Source organism: Sus scrofa, chromosome 9 (genome assembly GCF_054392235.1).
Source record: "Sus scrofa isolate SSC_HxYL_T2T_F1_AM1 chromosome 9, Sscrofa_HxYL_maternal_Yorkshire_Landrace_v2.0, whole genome shotgun sequence".
Taxonomy (NCBI): domain Eukaryota; kingdom Metazoa; phylum Chordata; class Mammalia; order Artiodactyla; family Suidae; genus Sus; species Sus scrofa.
Window position 1 is genome coordinate 20256615 of NC_139391.1, and position 13563 is coordinate 20270177.

Consider the following 13563-nt stretch of genomic DNA (forward strand, 5'->3'; position numbering starts at 1 on the left):
ATCATACGTAAGAAAATATTTACTCTATAAATCTGTAAAGATTTATTACTCTGTTTTCTTTTTAAGAGTTATATAATTTTAGCTCTTACATTTAGGTCTTTGATTTATTTTTTATGAATGGTGTGAGGTAGGGCTCCAGCTTCATTCTTTTACATGTAGGCTATTCAGTTGTCCCAATACCATTTGTTGCAATATAATCTACTTTTGTTAACTCTGATGCCCAAGCATAAATGGTAAAAGAATATGCAACTGAGATTATTAGGAACTTAATATTTTCAAAAGTGGGGAACTTTTTTTCAAAAATGAGTTAATTATATCAAAATGTTCAGAGCGTCATTCTTTAATAGTGATAGAAGAAAACTCAGCAGAGAAATAGCTTGGCTGTTTTACTGGGAAAAAAAAAATCTAGGGGTTCCTGTTGTGGCTCAGCAGGTTATGAACCTGACTAGTATCCATGAGGACGCAGGTTCCATCCTGGCCGCCTCAGTGGGTTAAGGATCTGGTGTTGCCGTGAGCTGTGGTGTAGGTCGCAGACGTGGCTTGGGTCCTGTGTGCTGTGGCTGTGGTGTAGGCCGGCAGCTACAGTGCTGATTTGGCCCCTAGCCTGGGAACTTTCATATGCCACAGGTGCGGCCCTAAAAAGACCAAAAAAAAAAAAAAAAAAAAAAAAATCCAAATTATGGTTTTACTCTTTCTGTTTATTTTCTATGCAACAACATCCAGTAGTGGTTTCATGAGCCTATCTTTGTGAATACATTCATCATATTTAACCAAATTTGTCAAGTTTTAACACATATACTAATCGTTTCCAATTTATTATTTGTAGCTCATTATAAACCTAAATGAAATTCACCCCTCAAACCTTCTACATTTTCTGTATTCTCTTAAATTTGCCTTTATAAAAAGTACTCTTTTTATATTGTAGCACAACTACTTTTTGTTTTAAGAAATTTTTTTTATGCTGGGGGGGTCTAGGTAGAAAAAGTATTTATTACTCTATATGGACGCCCTCTCATATATATATACACACACACACATATATACACATACACATATATACATATACTCATACACATATGCACATATATATACACACACACATACACATATACTTTTTTTTTTTTTTGCTTTTTAGGGCTGAATCTGCTGCATATGAAAATATCCAGGCTAGGGGGTTGAATTGGAGCTGTAGCTGCCAGCCTGTACCACAACCACAGCAACGTGGGATCCAAGACTCATCTGCAGCCTTCACCATACCTCATGGTAATGCGGGATCCTTAACCCACTGAGCAAGGCCAGGGATCAAACCTGCATCCTCATGGATCCTAGTCGGGTTCGTAACCCACTGAGCCACAACAGGAACTCCCATAATAATGTCTTCTGAAGACCGAAAAATTTTAATTTTGACAGTGTCATTTATGAAATTTTTAACTTTTATGATTAATGCTTTTTGTGTCCTAAGAACTATTTTCTTAACCCCAAGATTACAAGATTTTCTCTTATGTTTTATTCAAGAAGTTTTATAGTTTTTACTTTTATTTTTTTGTTATTATTATTATTTTTTGTCTTTTTGTCCTTTTTAGGGCTGCAACCGAAGCATATGGAGGTTCTCAGGCTAGAGGTCTAATTGGATCTGTTGCTACCAGCCTACGTCAGAGCCACAGCAATGCGGGATCCGAGTCGTGTCTGTGACCTACAACCACAGCTCATGGCAATGCCGGATCCTTAACCCACTGATCGAGGCCAGGGATCGAACCCGAAACCTCATGGTTCCTAGCTGGATTTGTTTCCGATGCGCCATGATGGGAACTCCCTATAGTTTTTACTTTTAGATTTAGATGATCCATTTTAAGTTTCCTTACTGTGTGATGTGAGTTGGCTGATCAACTTATCAAATATTGCCAAAAGTCATTTACATTTCAGTTCTTTTCAGAATATGTTTATTTATCAGTAGTCTCAATTTAAAAAATAGTTAAGAGGTATTCTTTTGCCTGTAGAATATACATTTTGTTTTGGTATGCAGAATGGTACAATGTAATTGTAAAATTGGGCAAGTAACTGCAGGTTTAGTATCTTTGACAGCCAAAAATTTTTCACATTTAACTTTTCCCATTGTTTCTCTATGTTTTCTTTTTTCTTTTCTTTTTTCTTTTTTTTTTTTTTAGTGGAACCTCACCTGAGGTGTATGAAGTTTCCCAGGCCAGGGGTCAACTTGGAGCTGTAGCTGCTGGACTATACCACAACCACAGCAACACCAGATCCAAGCCATGTCTGCGACCTACACCGCAGCTCATGGCAATACCGGATCCTTAACCCACTGAGTGAGGCCAGGGATTGCACCTGCGTCCTCATGGATGCTAGTCAGATTCGTTTCGGCTAAGCCATTACGGGAACTCCCCCCATTGTTTCTTTAAGCATATTGGAATTTTCTCTCTTAGCTTTTATCATTATTATTCCTATTTTATGAATGAAAGACTGAGGGTCTGAACTATTTTTTTTTAGTCACACAAATTATGCTAACATCAGATATGAACTCAGGTCTTCAATTGCCAATTTTTTCATCTTAGCTTATGTGAAGTAGGAAAAAAGTGAAAAATGTTTATAAGGGGGGCAGGTCAGATGAGTACAGCATAAATATTAACTTTGTATTCATAAATAGATAATGGTATATACATGGGTATAATTATCATATTCATTATTTATTGAGGTCACATCTATTATACATGGGAAAGTCCTATTAAATGACTTTTATCCTCCAGTTACACCAAGCAGGATAGTAACTGTGCTATCTATTACTTGAAATGTTCTCTTTTTAAGTAGTCTGACTTGGTTTTTCCTATATTTCTTCCTTGGAAGATCATTTATAGTTTAATCTCAAAGTATTCTCATTTGTCATATTATCTAATTTACCTTTTTTCAGTTGTGTTCTATCTTTGCCATTTCATCTGTTAAAAGTTTATAAACAATGACATTAATCATTCTGGGGCCAGCTTTTCCATAGCTAGCACTTAGCCTTTGAGTTAATTGGTGGCCCTCATCTCTCAGAAATTTCTCTGATTACAACTGACTATAGAACAATGAGTGGGGGTCAGCGGTTTGAAATGCCGACCCTCCCTATGTTGCCAAAATTCGCCCTCTAACAGTGCCGAATTGAAGTGCAGAGACAGAGTTTTGTGTAAAGGAGAAAAAGATAGCTTTATTGCTTTGCCAGGCAAAGAGGGCCACAGCATGCTAATGCCTTAAAGACTGTGCCCCCCTTGGAAGGGTTTGGTGGTGGGTTTTATAGTTTGGGGTGTGGAATAAGGATCAGGGCTGTAGATGAGGATCAGGGTAGAGGAAGCTACCCTTGTGTTTCAAAGCTGGTCCATTTGTTGGGGGTTTTAGTTCTATAGAAAGGCTCAAAGATAATGTTGGGATCCGAGCTGTATCTGTGACCTGCACCACAGCCCATGGCATTGTGTGATCCTTAACCCACTGATCGAGGCCAGGGATCAAATCCGCATCCTCATGGATACTCGTCAGGTTTGTTACCGCTGAGCCCAAATGGGAATGCCAGCAGTGGTTGTTTTTAGATAGTGTTAAATTGTGTATGAAGGTGGAGGAGTTTAGAGAAACTTTGTGGTCACTTTTCTCTTTTGTTTGCTGCTTACCCAAAACATGGATCACTTTAATAATTTTCTCGGGTTGTTGGCTTTTTTGCTGTTGAGTTGTATAGGTTGTTTGCATGTTGTCTTTTTTCTTTTTTATGGTTTCCTTTGCTGTGCAAAAGCTTGTCAATTTGATTGGTTTATTTTTGCTTTTATTTCTGTTGCCCTGGGAGACTGACCTAAGAAAACATTTGTAAGGTTGATGTCAGAGAATGTTTTGCCTATGTTCACTTCTAAGAGTTTGATGGTGTTTTGTCTTTATATTAATATTTTAAAGATAATTTACCAAAGAAAGAAACAGAGAGAGAAGTACAGGCAAAGTATAAAGGTTTACACCAACACTAAAACAAACAGACTGGCCAAAACTTTCCACACTACTTCAGTGTACATACACTTTCTGCAAGCTCCACCTTGCCTTGCAAAACCCACATTGAAAGGGCAATCATGTTTACTCAGGTTTCAGAGCATACACAATATTCAGTGGCTCATATTAAGGGCAGTTCGGAAACCCATCGAAAAAGAAAACATTTAAAATACATACTCGGGGTTCCCATTGTGGCACAATGGGATCGGTGGCATCTCTGTAGCACCACAACACAGGTTTAATCCCTGGCCCAGCAGAGTGGGACTTGAACCCACGTGCCAGGACTTGAACCCAGCCTAAACTCAGATTGGGACTTGAACCTACGAGGGTTTTTTTGGTCTTTTTTGGCCATTTCTTGGGCCGCTCCCACGGCATATGGAGGTTCTCAGGTTAGGGGTCGAATCAGAGCTGTTGCCACCGGCCTACACCAGAGCCACAGCAACGCGAGATCCGAGCCTTGTCTGCAACCTACGCCACAGCTCTGGCAACAGTGGATCCTTAACCCACTGAGCAAGGCCAGGAATCGAACCTACCAACTCATGGTTCCTAGTTGGATTTGTTAACCACTGAGCCTCGATGGGAACTCCGAACCTATGGTTTTTTTGTTTTTTGTTTTTTTTTTTTTTTGTCTTTTCTTTTTGTTGTTGTTATTGTTGCTATCTCTTGGTTCTTGGGCCGCTCCCGCGGCATATGGAGGTTCCCAGGCTAGGGGTCCAATCGGAGCTGTAGCCACCGGCCTACGCCAGAGCCACAGCAACGCGGGATCCGAGCCGCGTCTGCAACCTACACCACAGCTCACGGCAACGCCGGATCGTTAACCCACTGAGCAAGGGTAGGGACCGAACCCGCAACTTCATGGTTCCCAGTCGGATTCGTTAACCACTGCGCCACGACGGGAACTCCCGAACCTATGGTTTTTAATTAGAATCACTCACCTGGTGTCTGGACTTACTGAGGTTCAAGTTCTTTGTGCCTCAGCACAGAAGGAATTCAGTGAGACACAAAGTGATAGGCAAGAAATAGATTTATTAAGATAAGATGCTTGTGAGAGATGCAAGTGGGCATCCAAGGAGGCACTGCCAGGAGGATTAGGTGGGCTACAGTTTTATGATCCAAGGGGAGTGGAGGTGAATGCAGGCCTTACCCTATCACCAACCCAGTGACCTGTGGCATATCTTGCTGTGCCTCATTCTGATTGCTTTCTTGAGTAATTAACTGTTCAATTAAGTGATATCCCAAAGTTCCCTAGGTTTCCCTCTCTATCTATGATCCCATAGTGGGATTTCCCTAACTACCTCTGTAATTATCCCACTCCATCCTTATCAACTCTAGAATAACAGAAATTCAACATAAGTACTGTATAGTAAAATAGTACGTATTTCAGCATATTTCAACTGTCATTCCAGGTATGACTATGCTGGAAGGCAAAGTCACACACTTTACCTACAGGACAAATCACCATGAATATAGCAGTTACAAATGCAGTGTGGTTCAGGTGTGTTGATTACTTTACCACCGGCCTCTTTGATGGTGATGATACAAGTTTCTTAACTGGTGAAGAATTCTTCTTAAATCCTTGGGGGAAGAAAGCATAATCTCCTCCCCATTTACTTGGATCTCGAATTCTTAGGAAGTTAGGTGATATTAAAATTCAACGAAAACTTCTTTGTATTTACACATAAAGTGGATTTTTTTTTTCTAGGCTTGTAAGCAGTCCTTTTTCTTTTCTGATGAGATATGCAGAATGGTGTGGAATGTGGAAGAGTCTTCACTGTGCAGGGCTGCCCTGTGCTTTGCAGGCCATGGAGCCTCTCTGGTCTCCGTCCACCCTACGAGCCAGAAGTTCCTCTCCACCACCATTCGGACAGCCACTTTGGAAATCCACTTGCATTATTTGTTAAAATCTGCATTTCTCATGATCCGGTAGTCTACTCCTAGTTCATGTATCAGAAATGAATATATATGTGCATCAGAGTTTTGTTCAGTAATGTTTGCAGCAACGTTATTCTTACTATCCCCAATAGAAACAACTCAGGGCCCCTCAACAGTGGAATGGATAAATTGTGCCATAGTCACACAAAGGAATGACATGCAACAGTGAAAATGAACAAATAGCTACGCAGAAACCATGGAGGACTCTCACAGCGTTGAGTGACAGAGCCACACACAAAAGAATGCATATGATTCCCAAAGCTCAAATACAGGCAAAACCAATTTATAGTATTTGTTGGAATAATGCCTGGAGAAGGAGTGAGGTGTGTTTCTGTGGTACTGATAGAGTTAAATTTCTTGATCGGGATGGGGTTTGGATTTGCATGGGTGTGTTCGCTTTGTGATAATTCATCAGCAGAGGGGAGAGTATGAAAACGATGCTGCAGGATGAGATTCCGTAAGTGTATAAGGAAGGGGGAAAATTAGTGTAATGGAGAAAAAGTCAGCTCCCTCCCCAGTCCTCTAGCCCTCTGTTTCCCAGGAGGGAACGCAGGAAAAACCAAAACGGAGAAACAAATTCCAGCTCAAATGCAAACCCTCAAACAGGTCTGGAGACTCAAAAGTCCATCCCTCCTGAAAGAGGTTATTCCCAGATTTGTCAGGGGTGATTACAAAAGTGACCAAATCTCTTCACTGCCTGGGGTAAGAGGGGAAATTTAAAACCTTTTACTTGGCACCCGTCGCTGCCTGGAGCTCTAGCGTCACTCTGGTAACCTGAGACCCTAACTACCTTAGGGGGTGGGGCCCAGGCCCTACTCTGACGCCCTAGCAACGGAGCGAGCCTTTGTCGCGTCCTAGCAACGCGCTCCGCCCTCCTCTGGGCTGGCTTGCCCTCCCGTGGCCCCCTTACCCTGCTCAAGGCTCTGCCCTCATCCTCTCGCTGAAACTCTTAGTAGTTGTGAGGGCTTAGATTTACACAGTCTGATTGGAGTGCTGGACAGCTCTGAGTTCCTGTGGAAACTGTTTAGGGAGAGCCAGAGTGGGGGAAGGACCGCAAGAACGTTTAAGAAAAAAACAAAACAAAAAAAACCAAAGATTCGGAAATTTTTATTTTTGAGGCACATCTAAAGTTCGAGAAGACTGGGCTGGAGTTTGGGGAAATCTGATTTGTATAACCTTCGTATATAAATAAAGGAAGAAAAGAGACCTGCTGAAGACCCGGCATCTAGCGGCCTGAGGACTGGAGATGTTGGACACCATTGTCCCTTCTCTGCCGGACCTGGGCAGGCATGTGCTGCCCACACTGCCCTCGCTGAGCCAGGAAGGTAAGTGACTTGGAGCAGGGGCAGTGCCTGGGGGCAAGGCCAAGACCTTTTTCATAACCCCTGCCTCGGCAGGCCTTGAGTGGGCCTGTTGCCTTGGCAACCAGCAGGTACTCAGTGAGGGCTCACATTGGCTGTCAAAAGACACTTTGTTTATTGGCTTGATTGGCTTCTTTAATGAGAGAAAGGGGCCAGATGAGGGTTTTTGATTAAAAGAGAGTAATACAGGGCTTAGCTCAGAGAGTAGTGTAGAGTAACTGCTCAATATTAGCAAAAAACAACCACCCTGCAAGTTCCTGTCGTGGCTCAGCTGAAAAGAGCCCCAGTAATATCCATTAGGATGCGGGTATAATCCATGGTCTCGCTCAGTGGGTTAAAGGATCTGGTGTTGAGGTGAGCTGTGGTGTAGGTCCCAGACACGGCTTGGACTCAGCCTTGCTGTGGCTGTGGCGTAGGCCAGCAGCCGTAGCTCCTATTCTCCACCCCTAGCCAGGGAACTTACATATGCCGCAAGGGTGGCCCTAAAAAAAAGGCAGACCCCCCCCCCCCACACACACACAAACACCACCCCCAAATGGCTGCTTCTCAGAATGTATGCAAAAATGGGCTACTTTTTTTGTTGTTGTTTTAAGGACACTGTTACTTTGGTTGCCATTGGTATCTTGGGGTTGTGTTAAGAAGGTGAGATCAAAAAATGAACTAGTTGTTTGGAAGAAGACCTGATATCTCATGGCAAACTTACTAGGTGTGGTTAAAATAATAGTTTCTTATAAGAGTGACCCCATAGTGACCTTGAGGTCTGTCTGCAAGCAGTAAGAACCCTTGGGAAGAAAGGGGCTCCAGAAATGGAAGCTATTATTACTATTAAGTTGTAACTTAGGGATTATGCCTAGGCTTTCACCAAATAATTTTAGGAGACAAGGTAGAGTATATGCCTTTCTTTCTCTCTCCCCTTCATCACTCCTGTTTTTTCCTATTAAAATAATTCTAAGTGTTTACCATGTTTTTATGGATTTTAAAGTATTTTCCATATTTATAAATTTATTTATAACTTTTTCATTCAAGTATTTTGAAAACCTCCTACCTACTATGTGCTGGGCACTGGAGAACTGATGTTGAGCCAAAAACCTTGGAGTTTACTATCTAGTAGGGAAGACACACATTAAACAAGTAATCACAGAAATACAAATTTACATTTAGTAAGTACTGCCAAGGAGGTTCAAGGTAGAATGAAAACTTTAAGTGAGGGTGAGAATGGGGATGTGTGTCAAGACTTGCCAAAGAAGGGAAAATTTGAGCTGAGATGTGAAGAATGACTTGAAATTGTTAAAAAACCAAAGTTGGGTCCACTTGCCCATTGTGCAGCAAAGCCAACCTACTGACACCAGGTTGTAAGTGAAGGAAAGTAATCCAGTTTATTGGGGGGCCAACCAAAGAGAACGGGCAGCTCCTCAAAAAACCCAAAGTCCTCAATGACTTTCGGGGCAGGGTTTTTATTTTTTTGTCTTTGTTTTGTCTTTTTGCCTTTTCTACGGCCGCTCCTGCGGCATATGGAGGTTCCCAGGCTAGGGGTCTAATCAGAGCTGTAGTCATCGGCCTATGCCAGAGCCACAGCAATGTGGGATCTGAGCCACGTCTGCAACCTGCACCACAGCTCATGGCAATGCTGAATCCTTAACTCACTGAGCAAGGCCAAGGACTGAACCTGTGTCCTTACGGATGCTAGTCAGATTCATTTCTGTTGAGCCAACAAATCAAAAGGAACTCCCAGGGCTGTTTTTTTTCTTTTCTTTTTTTTTTTTTTTGTCTTTTTTAGGGCCACTCCCACAGCATATGGAGGTTCGCAGGCTAGGGGTCTAATCAGAGCTGCAGCTGCCAGCCACAGCCCCAACAACGTGGGATCCGAGCCTTGTCTGCGACCTACACCACAGCTTACGGCAATGCCAGAACCCTAACCCACTGAGCGAGGCCAGGGATCAAACCCGTAACTTCATGGCTCCTAGTCAGATTCATTAACCACTGAGCCAGGATGGGAACTTATTTATTTATTTATTTATTGTCTTTTCTAGGGCCACACCTGTGGCATATGGAGGTTCCCAGGCTGGAGGTCCAATCGGAGCTGTAGCCACCGGCCTACACCAGAGCCCCAGCAATGCGGGATCTGAGCCGTTTCTGTGACCTACACCACGGCTCCCGACAACGCCGGATCCTTAACCCACTGATCGAGGCCAGGGATTGAACCTGCAACCTCATGGTTCCTAGTCAGATTCGTTAACCACTGAGCCACGACGGGAACTCCCTAAAGTAGTATGTTCTTTAATTTGCTTTTTAGAATGGATTAAAACTATTATTATTTTCTGCTATTTTAGCGCCGCACATGCAGCATATGGAGGTTCCCAGGCTAGGGGTGGAATCAGAGCTGTAGCTGCCGGCCTACTCCACAGCCACAGTGATGCAGGATCCAAGCCTTGACTTCGACCTACATCACAGCTCATGACAATGCCTGGTCCTTACCCCACTGAGAAAGGCCAGGGATCATACCTGAATCCTCATGGATCCTAGTCAGGTTCCTTAACTGCTGGGCCACGAAGGGAGCTCTCTAAAATTATTTTTCTTTTGAGGTTTGGTGATACATTTTCTGATACTTTGGGATATGGGAAAAATCCAAGTTAGAATCACAGTCTCCAAGATTTCCAGAGTCCACTCCCATTTGAATTGCAAGGGACTAAAACTTCCTAAAGGAAATGATGTACATGTTTTCCTTATCCTTCAGTGAAAAATATCAAATTTGAGTTTAGAATAATAAACTCTGCTCTTATATAACTGTGCCTGTTAGATTTTATAGAGTAAAACAACAAGGTGGACTTGAATGTATCATTCAAATGAGGAAAGACGATCTTCAGATTTCTAATTAAGCTCAGTCAAGTCTTTTCACTAGGGTTTGGTTACAAGCTATATAGTTTGTCCTGGCTCCAGTTAAATAATTTCCTTTTGGTTAGACAGTTTTCCTGAAATTTGAGCTGCATACCATGAGTCTAGGTGAAAGGCTTAACAGTTTTGACTTAATTATTTTGAAAGGTCTCCATGCAAGTATGGATACTGAGACTACATATTATTAGTGAATTAATAACACTTTTGGTCATGATGAAAATTTGAATTTAGAATATTTGGAAGGACTATTTGAAATACCTTCTTGGTTATTAGCCTGCAGTAGAATTCTTTTGCCTATGGGGGTCAGAAAGACTGGGGAATGCAGTAGGATGAGGCAGAATAAAAGAAATAACCTGATTATAGTAAACCATATATCTGTGACTTAGAGTGAAGTGCAGAATCTTGGTAATCAGCTCACTGTAGCATGTAGCCCTAGTTTTCTTGGTGAGTGAGGTTTTATCACTCAAGTTGTTCCTAGATGCCCATAAGAGTCACTGCAACTTCTTACTGTCAACCTGCTCCTTCCCTGCATATTAATAAAAATATTTATAGCCTGATATACTGGATTAGAAGACTGCAACTTTTTGCTTTAGGTAGTGGTTTAAGAATGAGATCCCCCCCCCCCCCTTTTTATGGCCACACCTTTGGAATATGGGAGTTCCCAGGCTTGGGGTAGAATGGGAGCTACAGCTGCAGGCTTCCTGGATCTGAGCCGCATTGGTGACCTATGCTGCTTGTGGCACTGAGCCAGGCCAGGGATCAAACCTGCATCCTCGCAGACAAGTTCGTAATCCATTGACCCACAATGGAAACTCTAGGTAGTGTTTTAAACCATTAGGAAAAACAGTTATATCAATAAATCAAGCAGTTTCTAAAATGGGGAAAGAATTGATTTTTGTCCCCAACTGCATCTGTGTCTGAAATGGCAACCTGATAAATACCACTGTTCTTGATCCTTTATTTTGAGAATTAAAACATAACACTCTTCTGATTTGCAAAGAGTGCCTCATTGGAAAGTATCTGTAATAAACACATGACTAGGTTTGGAATGGAAATGTCAATATAGACGTAATTTCCTATATTTACAAATATTAGTTATACCTAGAGTATACCTTCGTATCATACGTTAACACTTTGGTTACTGGCAACTACACATTTTTCTACCACATTTTTTTGGGGGAGTGTGGCAGCTCAGGGCAAGAAAATAAACATAGAAGGCCTCCCTCTGATCATTCAAAACAGTGCAAAGTCCATGCTGATTCAGTGTAAAGCCCCTTGGGCCCCTTGTCCAAGGGTCTGTTTTTAAAAGATACTATTTTAGACATAGTATTAGTATATTTGTGGAAATCAAGAGCACAGCAGATCAGAAGAAGTGAATTAGGACTGGGCTGGGAGCCTACAGAGCACTAGCAGCACAGAGAAGTGACAGCTGCAGTTCAACAGTGACAAATGAGATTGAAAATCGGAGTCAAGAATTTAGCAACACTAGAAGTACAGAGACAGTTAGTGTGCAGACACCAGCCTTCCATGCCCTAGTGGCTCTCGGCCTTCCTCCTGTGTTAGAGAATGGCGTGAGAATGAGTGTTCATGTTAACACACTGTATCCATAAATCAAGCAGTTTCTAAAATGGGCAAAGAGTTGGTTTTTGTCCCAACTGCATCTGTGTCTGAAATGGCAACCTGGTAAATACCACAGATGGCACAGAATAGACCCTTAGAGGCTTACTGAATGGGTCCTTAAGAAAAGGCAAGATTGGAGATCCTGTTGTGGCTCAGCAGGTTAAGAACCAGATTAGCATCCATGAGGACGCAGATTCAATTCTGGGTCTTGCTCAGTGAGTTAAGGATCCGATGTTGCCGTGAGCTGTGATGTAGGTCACAGATACGGCTTGGATCTTGCATTGCTATGCCTGTGGTGTAGGTAAGCAGCTGTAGCTTGGATTTGACCGCTGGTCTGGCAACTTCCATATGCCATAGGTAAGGCCCTAAAAAGCAACCCCCCCGAAAAGGGCTAAATTATGTTTGGTTAATTCTAAGAGGTGTGACAAAGTTCCCTTTATGCTAGAAAGATTTTCTTCAGAAATTTCTCCTCCTCCTCTTCTGCATTTTATATTTACATTTTTATTTATGAACACCAAGATCTACCACGGGGGTGCTTTCATAAACTATTTTTTGTTTCCTTTGAATTTCAGAAGTCTCTACTATTTGGGGGAATGTGTCAGAATTTGTGGAACGGCAGCTATCCCTGCACAAGGTAGGATTTATACTTTAATTTTAATGTAGGAGGTCACAGAATCTTTCCTCCTTAGTCTCATATAGTTTTGCTGGGAGCAGGAGAGCAGACTTTAGAGCCACCCAGTTTAATTTGCAGTCTTGTGATCTTTATGATGCTTACACTTGGGGTTGGGGAGGGTAGATTTAACAAACATGGATTTCACCATCAGGTAATGAATTTTTAAGCTCTGTTCTTTTGATAATAGAAAGTGTATCACGAATCAGGTGTGTGTAGAGGAAATAGGTGAATTCTGCTCATTTATGATCAGATAGTTCCTGGAGTAGCTATAGGAGGATATAATGCCTCTTGTAGGAAATGGAGTTTAATTGAAATATAAGAAGGCATCAGGGACTGGACTCACAACTTGCCAAAAATGAGAAACTTTATCCAGGGCTGGGCTGTCTCCTCTCGTCAAGTCTTGAGTTTGATTGCCATAGAAATGAACAAAGATTTTGAGAGTTTGGAGGGAGCTGTGATGTTGTAAAGCTTTTATACTCAGAGGTCCCAATGTGGCAGTCCTTGAGCTGAACTGATCTTTGAAACCTATTTTGTTTGGTCTGATAATTTGAATTAGTTGTCAGCACTTAAAATTGAGTTTATATAAAGTTTAGTATTTTTTTCTTAAAAAGTCAGCAGATTAACGGTGCCAATTTCCCATTCCTACATGTGACACTAGGCTGGAGCTGACAAGGGGCTCTCCTCTTTAGATAGGGCATGCACTCCTTAGCCGTCACATTTGTTTTGCTGGCCTGATGCCTGCCTTGTGTTCTTTTTAGCTCCTGTAGGCATTGAGTTTGTAACTCTTGATGTATGATATTTCTAGGCAGGCAGAGATCCACTGTGAGAGCCAAAAGAATGTGCTTCTACCCAGCAGCCAAGATCACCACACTGCAGCAAGTGACATGGATGCTGGGTTGTCTGACATAAACAGAGGGACATAAAACCTAAAGAGAGAATGAGAAAGTAGAGGCTCTCACAACTTCTTAAAATCTCTCCTTCTGATGGCAAATGATTGAAATTTAAAATGTCAACACAGGAGTTCCCATGGTGGCTCAGTGGTTAACAAATCCGATTAGGAACCATGAGGTTGTG

The 13563-nt window shown here is 42.0% G+C and overlaps 1 protein-coding gene across 15 annotated transcripts in view; it reads left to right on the forward strand.

Annotated features, from left to right (window-relative positions):
• Positions 1 to 13563, forward strand: part of CCDC81 (coiled-coil domain containing 81) — a 74643-nt gene that overhangs the window by 3953 nt on the left and 57127 nt on the right. For 7 of the 15 annotated variants that reach the window (XR_014814839.1, XR_014814841.1, XR_014814843.1 and 4 more), the window contains 2 exons: positions 7062 to 7268; positions 12389 to 12450. Coding sequence is in view for 5 of the 15 variants with exons in the window: in XM_084975578.1 (XP_084831704.1) it covers positions 7190 to 7268; positions 12389 to 12450 (141 nt within the window). In the remaining 10 variants the exon portion in view is untranslated. Of the gene's footprint in view, positions 1 to 1135; positions 1264 to 5417; positions 5507 to 6035; positions 6267 to 6851; positions 7269 to 12388; positions 12451 to 13563 lie in introns of those variants that run through there. The other 8 variants (XM_021062609.2, XM_084975585.1, XR_014814840.1 and 5 more) reach the window with 6 other exon arrangements.